We start from the raw sequence: 12,803 nt of genomic DNA, 5'->3' as shown, positions 1-12,803 counted from the left end.
TGACAGATTTATACAAATCTTTGAAATTTCCCCCATGTCCCTTAGTTAATTGTCTCCATGCCAGGTACCTAAACTGAGAGCTGCAAGTAAATACAATCTGTTTAGAGACCCTCTTACAGGCCGATACAGTAAGGACGCGGTAGAAAAAGTGCGGCAGTGCCGGGCGCCCGCTCGTTTGCCGCGCGCACAGTTCGGATCACATACCGCTCGATACAGTATTTAAATGGCATGCAAATGCAAGCTGCATCCATGAAGCGCAATCCATTTTACTGTATAGGCGTTATACAGCGCTTATACAGTATCCTGGGTGCGCTGGAACCTGTTATTTCAAATGACATTTGAAATGACAGGTTCTCCTACAGACCCTGCTGCCTTGAGCGCCCGGCGCCAGCAAGCCCCAGCAGCCGGCGATCGGAGGCAGGGAGCGCAACAAAGTACCCTCCTTCGGATCGGACACGAGAGATGAAATTTCACAGTCCCAAACCAAACCAACCCAATCCAAGCCCCAGCAGATAGAGACGAAATTTCACAGTCCCAAACCAAACCAACCCAATCCAAGCCCCAGCAGATAGAGACAAAATTTCACAGTCCCAAACCAAACCAACCCAATCCAAGCCCCAGCAGAGAGAGACAAAATTTCACAGTCCCAAACCAACCCAATCCAAGCCCCAGCAGAGAGAGACGAAATTTCACAGTCCTGGGCAAACTTTCCCCCAGCCTCCGCTCACCTGCCCTGGCCGCGGCCACGCAAGCCCCCAGCAGCAGCAGTAGAAGGGTGGCGAGAGAGAGCGGTTTCAGTGGATCGGGCACTCCCCATGCGAGGCGGCTTCCAGCAGCCCCGCCGGCGAAGGTGATATGTGCACGCCTGTACGTCCAATATGGGCGCTCAAGGCAGCAGGCGCATGAACGCACGCCGTGACCTGAGCGCCTGGCTGGACGTTGGAGGTCACGGTGTGTGCATATTCACCTTCGCCGGCGGGGCTGCTGGAAGCCGCCGCGCATGGGGAGTGCCCGATCCGCTGAAGCCGCTCTCTCTCGCCGCCCTTCTACTGCTGCTGCTGGGGGCTTGCATGGCCGCGGCCAGGGCAGGTGAGCGGGGGCTGGGGGAAAGTTTGCCCGGGACTGTGAAATTTCGTCTCTCTCTGCTGGGGCTTGGATTGGGTTGGTTTGGGACTGTGAAATTTCGTCTCTCTCTGCCGGGGCTTGCCTGACGCTTGGATTGGTTTGGCTTGGTTTGGGACTGGGCGGCTACGTTCACCACACTATCACCAGGGTCAGGGTAGGCGGTAAATTAGCAGGTAAAAGACGTGGCAAGATAGGTTAAAAAGGAGATAGTCGGGGCGCACGTTACTGTATGGGAGGGAATAGCTAATCAGATCGTTCATATACATGCCGCGGGCGGAAAGGGATACGCGTCGAGTAAAAGAAGCGGTAAGGATCGGTAAAAACAGATAGTGAATCGCGGGTTAGACTTAAGCGGCCAAATTGTGAGTACACAGCGGGTTAGAAACGGGGTAACTGCGGCCGCGCTTTACTGTATCTGCCTGTTAGTGATTGAGACTACTTTACTTCACACAATGGGGGCATAAGGGCTTAATGGGTAATATGTATGAAAGGAGTGTTGACGTACTAGCACAATTAGTAAAGGAAGATTGGGGGACTGTTTGGGGAAGGCTCACTATGCGCTGATGACTAGAAACCTGATAAAACTCCAGTATAAATTGCGCTTTAACTATTATCTAACACTGGATGGATGTTATAGAATGGGGACTTTGGCTGATGACAGATGTTGGAGGAGATGTGGATAAAGAGGCGCACACTATTATTTATCCTTGTTTAATTGCTCAATAGAGGGACCCCTTTGGCTATTGGAACATATCTCAATTACAGATCTGCCTGGAATATTGCCACTTGCTGAGGCAGGAGAATTATTGATAGAGACATTCCAAGAATGGCAGTACAGGGCATTGCCACATTCATTACTCATTGTTGCAGGAAAACAGATGAGTACTAACTAGAAACTGGAGGCAAAAATCCCCTCCTCCTTTCTATAATTGATAGCAGGCTGCCTGGCGTGCATTAAAGACAATAACAAAGAATTCTCAGATGTTTGGGAAGCCTTTGCTGCAGGTGAGCTGAGGTTAAGCACAGATATGAATACATTGCATAAGGGACTGTGAATGGGAGAAGAAACAGGGTGAATGTAAGAAGGTCCAGTGTCCGTGCTGGGTTTGATTCCTGATGAGGTCTTCTGCTCCCCAGATGAGCTGGGGCTGGGAATGCTGTGGAGTAGCTCCTGTAGGATGGGAGTCATGGTCATTGTTGAAGGGGGACATTTAGCGTCTGGATTCTGAGCCCGTGATCGCAGGTCTCTGGAAAGAGCCCAGTACATGGCTCCTGGCCCAGAACTGTCACTGCAGTGACTAATATATGAATGAGTTGGGAGGGGAATAATCCCCAGGCTAGTTGTGAATTGAAGGTTCCTGGTGTCAGATCCCAGCCCCGGTTCGGACTGAGCCCAAAGGAGCAGGAGGAAACTGCTGGGTCAACAAAACCAAAACAACAAGAAGCGCTTGGAAAGTGGTTTTATTGTGGTTGTAAGGATTAAGTTAAAGAAAATGGTACAAGACAAGTACTATTATGTACCTATAAAAGCATCAAAAAGACAAAGGGTTTTTGTTTTTTTAAACCCAGCTCCTAACCGTCTGGCAATATCAGCAAATGTCTTCATATCTCCACAGTCCCTGAATGTAATCCACTTTGAAGTGTCAAAGGTTGGAATAAAAATAAAATAAATAGCTAAAAGGAGTTCATGCCATTTCTCATCCAAAATGTCATCCATTCCATCAGCATCCCACCTTTTCTATACTGAGAGAGAGAGAATTTCCTATTGGTGCCGAATATAGCCAGGATATTTTTCTGTCACACACACACACACACACACACACACACACACACACACTACACTGTTGGCGTAAAGATGGTAAAGCTGGGAGTGGAGGCTTCAGCGAGTGCCTTAGAAATATGACAAGAGCTGTATGAGCTGGTGAAAGTACTCTGACCGCCTCTGTGTAGTGGAGGATGCACCTGGTGTGACTGTTCCCAGCACATATTGCCCCCTCCTCCTCCCCCGACCGCTGTAGTGTCTGATTTTTCTCCAGGAAATGGAGATGTTTGTTATATGGGGGGGATAGCAGCCCCACTCCTTCGATTCAGCTTAATGTCTGTCTTATGTCCTTTCTCTCTGCTTGCTTCCACTCAGGCGACAAGCAGATGCGCCTCACGCTGTCCGAACTCCCCTTTGATGTGAACGCCAGCTTCGAAAAGGATATGGAAATGGTGGCACACCATCCCCCCTTGGACCCCACTTTTGGCAGCCCGTTGGCTTTCTTGGGTGCCGAGCATTTGAGGCCCCTCAGGCTGCCCCCCACAAACTGCATTTCCGAGATCACGCCAGTCATCAGCTCGGTCTACACACAGATTCAGTCGCTCCCTGGACGCATGGAGATGCCGGGAAGCCGAGAGGCGGCGGAAGGGCATGAGGATACCCCTGATGGCATGCAGGTCACGTATCGGGGGCATGACCAAGGTGTCTCGCCCAGCAACGGCTGCCAGGATTCCACGGACACTGAGAGCAACCCGGAGGAGAGGAACCTGCTGCTGCCAGCAGGGAACTGTATTGGCAGCAGCAGGCAAAGCCCAGCCTACGCCAAAGAGGACCCCAAGCTGCAAGAGGGCACTCCAGCTGCCCGAGCAACCCCCAGCTCAGCCAAAGAAGCCCTGCGCGTAGTGGGCGAGGATGGGGAGCAGGTGAAAGCCTTCAAATGTGAGCACTGCCGTATCCTCTTCCTGGACCATGTCATGTTCACCATCCACATGGGCTGCCATGGCTTCAGAGACCCTTTTGAGTGCAACATCTGCGGCTACCACAGCCAAGATCGGTACGAATTTTCCTCTCACATAGCGCGGGGGGAGCACAAAGTCTAGGAACAAGGTCTGGGCAGAACAACATCCTCTTCTTCTCTCCCCAAAGCCTGGATGAACGATTCCCTCTTTTATACTCCTTTGCACTGACTTTGGCTATGAAATATTGAATCAAAAAAAAAAAAAATCAACCAGGAAGGAGCTCTTAACACTTTGCCTTTTTATAAGGTGCATTATTTAAATATTGTTGATGCTGTATTGAACAGTCTTCACTTTCATTTGATTTTTTTTGTGCTTTGTTTTGTTTTTTTTTTTTAATTTATTAAGCTTATGGCTGCCCCTTCGCTCTGTAACTTGCTTAAACTGTTTCGGTTCTGTGAAGATTTACTAGGGACTGAGCTGCTGTTCTCCTGCCTCTTGTCCTCGAGAAAAGCATGATGCAGAGCGAAGAGCAGAAGAAACCGTGAGGCTTAAAATAAACCCTGCTCCCTCCGTACATAGCTTTGAAACCAAACAATCTGTTCCGATGCTTCTGGGAGAAGCTGTAGAGTCGGCATTGGCTCAGTTAACTGTCCCTGTACAACCATGATCCAATCCTGAGTTTTGCTAGCTCTCCCATCCCAGCACTCTGAACAGGACAAGGAGCAGAGAGAGAGAGAGAGGGGTTTAGAAAACCAGGAGCAGACTGCAGTGTTAGGAGAGCAGGCTGGCAGCACTTTTTTTTTTTTTTTTTTTTTTAAGTATCCCTGTGTTAAAATAAAAGACGTGTTTGTGTGTGTGTGTGTGCATGCGTGCGTGCAGCTCCCCAGTCAGTATAGCTGTCACCAGGTTTTCATGTGCCCTCCCAGAGTATGATAAGAAATGGTTGATGAGGCTCCTGGTGCATTGGTCCCTACCCATGACATCATTAAAAAGTGACCTTGAGACTGTGATGTCATAATCGGGAAGAACACAGCTTTGAACTCCTATCAGCTGCAGATGATAAAAAAATATTTGTATGTTTGTTTTTATTTACCTTGTAAATGCTGACAGAGGACAGAGCTGTAATTGGGAGATAAGGAAGGGGATTCTCATATTCTTAGGATGTTAAGAGGTACCCAGCTCTGTCTTCGAGTCGGGGAAAAGCTGTGCCTAGTTTCCCTGATGTGCACAAAGCTTTAGAAGATCCACATCTGCCTTTATGAAAACAGTGGTGAACCAAAATGTACAAAGCTAGTCAGACTTTTTCTCTGGGGCAGACGTACTAAAGGGATATTCTATTTAGTGCCCTTGGGAAAAATTCTTAGCAGATAGGCCACTCTGCAAACAGTTCTGAAACAGGAAATCTGCTATCAACAGACACCTAGGGGGAGGTGGAGTGAGGGTCAGTTTTGTGTATTAGAATTAAAGTACTAATCTATATATATTTTTGAATTGTATCTTGATAGCACTTGCCGTGGAACACCCTGCATAAGAGAATTAGAGGCATTAGAGAATTGTCTTTTACCCTGACTAGAGAGGTCTCTGGCATTTTTAGACGTGATAACTCATGTCCTGGTTCTGATACTGAAGGGGGCCAATCTTATCCCAGTAATAGTCTTGCAGGGGTCCATCAGTGATTGTGCAGGGAAACTAGAGGTCCTAGCAAATTCTGATATGAGTTGGGAGCACTTTCACCCTCGGCAGTCTCTGTGACGTCAGTAGTTTGGGCATAATTTGGTCTTGTGTGCATAGATCACAGAGTTGACTGATCTCTAAGAAAATGTTCCATTGTGCCATGGCCCTCTGCCATTCGTGAGGTTTCAAAGTATTGACTTGATAGTCTGCAGGGAAACAAAATCTGCAGTTTTACTGGAGAGAGGCAAGAAAAGAACTTGGTAGGTACTTAGCTTTGTACAGTCTGTGCAGGTACATATGTGCAGACTTGCTCTTCCTCCTTTCTTCCCGATAGCAAAACTGTTTCACTAGTGCTTAGATCAAGTATGAATGAAGAGGGGGTGTGGTGGCAGAGGGCAGGAGACTCCACAGCAGCCCCTGCATTGCTCTCTGCAGGTTGAAACCAAAGGCTTGTTCTTTTTCTACAAAACATAAAACAAACACAAGCACCTCACAACTTACCCTGTTCCCTCCCCTGTCCCTGCTGTGTGTGTGTGTGAGAGAGGCCAAGGGCGTGTGCTCTCTGGGGTAAGTCTGATTTTTAACCAAGAACATATTTGCTTCTCAAGCCCCAATGTTTGGTGAGGGAGAAAGGGACTTTGCAAAACTCACTGGAGGCTTTGGCTGCCAGAGGTCCAAATATAAGTAAAAGAGCAGGCCTTCCTCTTGCCCCGGCAGCCCTGCTATGCAAGAAGAGAGAGGATGTAAACTAGCAATGCCCAGCTGTGCTCTCACACACTTATGTCGCTCATGGGAAGTCACTGGGAGCTTCCATGTGATGCACAACTGTGAAACATGGAGCCTTTCCATCGTGTTAGAAACATTAAAAGAGCTCCTGAGTTTGGTGCTTCTGTGCCAGTCCCTCAGCTCTTCCACTGCCCCCAAAATGACACATTGTGCAACTGAAAATATTAAAACAAGTTAAATGTGTCCCTCCTAATTTATTTTAAAAAGTGAGTCTTAAATGTAAATAGGTGCCGTCAAAGAAACCAAGTAAGAGATCAAAAGCCTTGTGATAAGTAACAGCTCTCCAAGTGCTTGAGACTGTTAAAAACAAACAAACAAAAAAATACTCCAAACTCCAGATCTGGAGTTTGTGTCAGTGGTATAAACAGCTTTTTATCATCTTTCCTTGGATACATTCAGACGGTGAGATTGTTAGAGATGTCTGAAGCCAGTAAAGGTCAGGCAGGCTGTGTCATTCTGTGGTCTTTCATAGGTCCATATGTCACAGATGACACTTTAAGTGTCAATGAATGAAATCCAGACCTGTAGAGATCGTCTCCCTGGATGCTATGGAGAGTATTTTCAAATCCTCCCTCCCTCTGGCTGGCAGCTACCTCTAGGGCTAGCTGTATCTTAATGAGGTGAAGGGAGACCCTCTTGTGCAAATAAGGGGGATGGTTCACATTTTCTTTTGATGTGAGAATTATAGTATCAAAAAACAGCACGTGGCATCGCTCTTATGAAGAAAAAGGACAGGTCTCCGAGAGCTTTTTGGGCTCTGATTTGGAAGGGGAGGGGAGGGTCACTAGAAAAGCAGATGCTATCCAAAACAGAGACCACGTTTACCACTTTTCCTACTCAGTGTTTGGTTTCTTGTCCCCCCACGTCCCGTTTGCAGAATTAAAAGGTTCCCCCACACCAAAGGCATCTGAATAGCTGCTATCTGCATCCCAATTGCTAAATGAAATTTGGAGGCGGGGAAGAATGTGGGACCCTCTGGCCTTGACTGTTACACAGCCATGCACATGCTTTGCTGGCTCTCCGTGAGGTGTCTGGGCCACGACTGCATTGAGCGTCACTCACAGCTTTGCCTCCATTTGAAATGTTTTGGCCACCTGTTCTTGGTGAAATTCCAGAGCGCACAAGTGACTCCTTTCAATCCTGTTTTACCTGTGAAGCAGTCCAGAAGAAAGCAGAATGTAATTCTCTCTCTTTAGGGCTTTGTGTGTGTGTGCGTGTATATGTATATATATTTTTTTAAATCAGATGTGTGAAGAACAAATGTGCAATACCACATGTCCCTCTCCCCTTCATTGGCTTTTTACACCTTTTGCAAACCATTCTCCTTTGTTACCTTTTCGGATTGTTGGCATCTTTTATTATTCCTCACAAACACAGTTTTTCTTTTGTGAGAATTACACTTGCTTTTAAAAAGTTCTGCAATGCTTTTTTTTGTATCTGTAATATATTGTAAGTATCTATTTGTGTAACGGAGATATACTACTGTAAGTTTTGTACTGTACTGGCTGAAGGTCTGTTATAAATAAACATGAGTAATTTAACAGCGGTCTTCCCTCTCTTCCCCTGGTGGCTGGTAAGGGTTTGGGGCTGTGGAGACCCTTGCATATAGGTGTGGTTGTCAGGCACATGGCTGAGTACCCGGGAATACACCTTTGTGTGTAAAACTACACTGCTACAGGAGGAAAATATACATGTTGGATCAAAGCCCAAATGGTTTGTTGGCTGTTGTATTGTGACTTCAGGTAAGATATATTTACTTAGTCTTTCTCATTAAAATGTAAATCTGCTTTTCATGTAGATAAGAAGCTGAATTAGCCATGCTCTCTGGGTACGTCTTCCATGCCACTAGGTGGCGGAGCTCTCTAAGTATAGCAAAGTCTTTCAGCCGAGTGCTCCTTCTTATATCCTCTCTGATTCACCTCAGGCTCCTCAATCAGTTTTTTTTCCGCACGGCAGTTGGCACGCTGAGCTCTGCTCTTCTGTGAGAGAAACTTTCTGAAGTAAAAAAAAAAAAAAAAACCCCGAAAGAAACCAGTGAAATACAGCAGCACTTCTTGAAATCAATAACAGAGAGAAGAATGCCACGTCCTGTTTTCAAATTTTGCTCATGTGGCAAAATTGTCAGCCACCGATGGCCACAAATCCTGTTACTTGTGTCTGGGTCCTTCCCATGACCAAGTAAATTGTGAGGACTGCGGACGTATGTCCCCACAAGCCCAGCATCAGCGGGCAGCCAGGATACAGGATCTTCCAGCCAGAACTTCGGGTTCCTATGCCCCATCTGAGGCCTCGGTAAGGTCTTCACCAGGCCCGAAGAGAAGGAAAAGGTCTCCCTCGTCGAGGAGAACCTCCTCAGTAGACCCCATGGGTTCAGAACATCCACTGTTGCTTGCCCGTGAAAAATTGGGGCATAGTGCTGGGGATGCGTCGGTGGGATCACCGCACGTGGCGCATCGACTATCAATAGTCAGATGCGCTGTCGCGACCCAGAAATTAAAAAGCGTTGATGTACTAGGACAAGTACAGCGCATCGACGCACCGGGGGACGTTCGCATCGACACAGCGAGGGCTGTTTGCATCAACGCACCAGAAGATGTCCGGTACATCGGCGCAAGGACGCCTCTCCATCAAAACTGCCGATGCATGGACGCACAGACACTATTGCATTGGTACCTCTTTTAAAAGGTGCATCGTCTACGCATACCGGCACACTGCCGATGCAAATACCACAGAAACAACACAAGAAACACCATTCAGGCCATAAGAGACCACGGGATATATCTCCTCTGCCAATTGTGGACCCTGAACCAGAATTTTCACCTCCTCATATTTCACCTACATCTCCTACTTCATATGGAACATTCTCATCTGAGTCCATAGTTTCTATTGGTACATTAAGCTGTGGTCAACCTCAACTGGATCCAGGTCATGATTCAGAGGATGTAATCCCATCTACTCTTCCGCCAAGTACGGAGCCAATACCATCTCAGTCTACTTCAGGTCTAGCTACTCAAGCTATGACCCAAATTACCAATATTCTATCTCAGTTTCTACAATCAGTAGAAAAATCAACCGGCTAACTTGCCAACGATTCCAATGGTCCCTACCATACCGGATCCAGTACCCGAGGTCCATCCAGTACCACATTCATCCCCAATTGAATACGATACTGATTCCTCTGCAGATGATTCCACAGGTTATCCATCCGATCCTGCAGAAATACCTCCAGAACCATCTTCACACACATCGAGAAGGTTGGCCAATTCTTAAAAGTTGAAACCAGGAAACTATCTGACCCACGTCAGGAAATGATGGGCATATTGAAGATTTTTTATGCCCCCACAGAACCGATAGCCCTACCTCAGCATTCTGTTCTCACACAGCTGATAGAAAAATCCTGGGAGACTCCACTGTCCACAACACCAACATCCAGGAAGATAGATGTGAAGTATAAAATGAAGGATTCTCCTTTTCTTGCTTTCACTCAGCTTCCGCATAACTCGATTGTTGTTGAGTCAGCGATGCAGAAGGTACGAAAACCTTGTATTCATGCCAATACACCACCACATAAAGACCAAAAGATGTTGGATGAGTTTGCAAGGAAATCCTTTAATTCAGCAATGTTAAATAGGTGTATTCAGAATCACCAGTTCTATATTACTCAGTACCTGTTTGACAATTTACAGGCATTTAAGTTGGATCTACAGCAAAAGTTTCCGGATTTGGCTTTACCTCCTCAATACCACAGCATGGAAGAAGGCTTAAGGCACTTGCTCAGGACCGTTTACGAAAGATTTGATACTCATCAAGGGGTTCAGCAAACGCTCTGGCTGCACATCGTCTCGCATGGCTTCGTTCCAGTGCCATACGAGACTATGTCCATGACAAATTAGCAAATTTGCCGTGTCGTCCAGACAACCTCTGCTGCCGCCGCCGCTGCTGCTGTGACATCAAGGGAAAGGCCTGCGCGATCGGCGCCCAGACCCGTCGGGGTAAGGCCTTCCAATTCCCCTTGCCCCCGGCGAGCCCGGACACAAATCGCATGGCCTGACAACCGCGCCGCCCATCTGCGTGGCCCCGAGACCCTCCCACAAGCCTAAACGCACCAATCGCAACAGAGAGGGACATTTAAACTTACTGCTCCTCAGGTGCCACGCCTGACTGATCCGGACCTCTGCTGCCGCCGCCGCCGCCACCACTGCTGCTGTGACATCAAGGGAAAGGCCTGCGCGATCGGCACCCAGACCCGTCGGGGTAAGGCCTTCCAATTCCCCTTGCCCCCGGTGAGCCCGGACACCAATCGCACGGCCTGACAACCGCGCCGCCCATCCGCGCGGCCCCGAGACCCTCCCACAAGCCTAAACGCACCAATCGCAACAGAGAGGGACATTTAAACTTACTGCTCCTCAGGCGCCGTGCGCCAAAGGAGCGCGACAAAGGGGCTAGCCCCTTTGTGCGCCCCTTCGTGCAGCCACTGAGACCAAGAAGAAAGAAATCAAATAATACTTCTTTCTACATAAAATGCTACAAACTCAGGTACACTAAAATCCTTTCCTACTCAACACATCACACGCCTCGTTAAACTCATTCTTCGAACTAAACATTATCTCTTATTTCTTCTACTACAAATCAACAGTGAACAATGCTACCTACTCATTCAAGTTAAACCTCTATTCCCTTTGTGAAATTTTACTTCTATATCATCATGGCTATTACAACTAGGTTTAACCAAATAAGAAACAACCATCTAATTAAAATACCACTCCTCAAACACGCTAAAAACCTTCTCTACCTCACGTTCTTCTTAATAAATGCTCAATCACTTACGAAAAAACTCATGATCATATCCGACCTGATACAAACAAAGAATCCTGACTTCTTCGCCATAACTGAATCTTGGCTCAAAGACACTGACCTGGTTCTAACAAATCAACTAACCAACAACGACTACGAAACTTTCTCCATACCACGAAAATCCCGAAGAGGAGGTGGACTACTACTACTTATAAAGAAACATTTCTCAATGAAATTAATCCCTCACAACCTACCCAAGAATTTCAAAGTTGTATTACTCGACTCTGAATTCCTTCAAATATGCCTCATATACTGCCTACCTAAACTTCTTGACAACGAATTATCACCCCTAATTGAATTTTTAATAACTAACGTCAGCACAAAAAAACCATCAATTATTCTCGGTGACTTCAGTCTTCATACTGACGCCTCACCAAGATCTCAAAACTGCCAAACCTTAATTGACATGCTTTCCAGCATAAACATGACCCAACATATAAACAACGCAACCCACAAAGCAGGTCATACACTAGACCTGATCTTCACCAACCAATTCATATTTGAACCTAATATTTCTATTAAACCTGTTCCTTGGTCCGATCACTATCTAATCAAATGCATAGCACAAATCAATACCAATAAAATGATCAAAAAAAATACTCCAACATCTTTCAAATACAGACCCCCCCTTCCAACTCGACTTGCTTAAACAAGAATTAGGAAAACAGCTTATTAATCTTGACCTATCTAACACTCTTTGTGCCACTCAGTCATGGTTCCAACTTACAAAACAAACTGCTAATAACATTAATCCCAAAAAAACAAAAATTATAAAACAAAACAAAGCAAAAAACAACCCTTGGTTCAATTCACACTTAAGATCGCTGAAATCCAATCTCAGAAAGCTGGAAAAAGAATGGAGCAAATCCAAATGCCAACTAAACTTTCAAAGATACCGCACTAAACTTGCTGAATACAAGAGAGATTCTAAATGCCAAACGTGAATATTACAGTAAAAAAATATCAAACTCAACAAATAAAGCTAACTCCCTCTTCAATATTGTAAAGAATCTAATTAACAACAACAAAAACTTCTCTTCATCAAATACTTGCAACCTAAGCCAAGACCTTGCTAATTTCTTCAAGTACAAAATAATTAAAATAACGGAATCTTTCGAATCCAATTCAAACAATGATGTATCCCATGAGAATCCACCAACAATTACATGGACTAAATTTGATCCTATATCCAATATAGAAATGGAAAAAATGCTAAAACAAATAAACCCTGCTAAACACGATTTTGATACTATCCCAACCCGAGTACTAAAGGAAATATCTCATATTATTGCTCCTACTTTAGCTGCAATCATAAACAAATCTCTTGAAGGTAATCTACCCTCCAATCTGAAAACTGCAACAATAACCCCCATCCCAAAAAAAAAGAACCTTGACCCAAATGATTTGAACAATTACCAACCAATATCCAATCTTCCACTGCTTGCCAAGATAATCGAAAAAACAGCATTGACCCAACTAAATGAACATCTAGAGAACAATATCCTTCACCCTACACAACATGGTTTCAGAAAGAACCGCAGCACTGAAGCCCTACTGATCAACCTATCTAACAGAATAATAAGAAACTTTGACAACAACCTAAGTCATTTATTAATATTACTGGATTTATCTGCTGCCTTTGA

The 12,803-nt window shown here is 45.7% G+C and overlaps 1 protein-coding gene across 16 annotated transcripts in view; it reads left to right on the top strand.

Moving 5' to 3' along the window:
* IKZF4 (IKAROS family zinc finger 4) overlaps positions 1-6,621 on the top strand; it is a 117,617-nt gene extending 110,996 nt beyond the window's left edge. For all 16 annotated transcript variants that reach the window (XM_029594747.1, XM_029594742.1, XM_029594748.1 and 13 more), the window contains one exon: positions 3,263-6,621. In XM_029594747.1, coding sequence (XP_029450607.1) covers positions 3,263-3,987 — 725 coding nt within the window. In that variant the 3' untranslated portion in view covers positions 3,988-6,621. The remainder of the gene's footprint in view (positions 1-3,262) is intronic.
* Positions 6,622-12,803: the final 6,182 nt, after the last annotated feature.

This window comes from Rhinatrema bivittatum, chromosome 3, assembly GCF_901001135.1.
Source record: "Rhinatrema bivittatum chromosome 3, aRhiBiv1.1, whole genome shotgun sequence".
Classification (NCBI taxonomy): domain Eukaryota; kingdom Metazoa; phylum Chordata; class Amphibia; order Gymnophiona; family Rhinatrematidae; genus Rhinatrema; species Rhinatrema bivittatum.
Note: the sequence above shows the minus strand (reverse complement) of the source record. Positions and strands in the feature narration are given on the sequence as shown.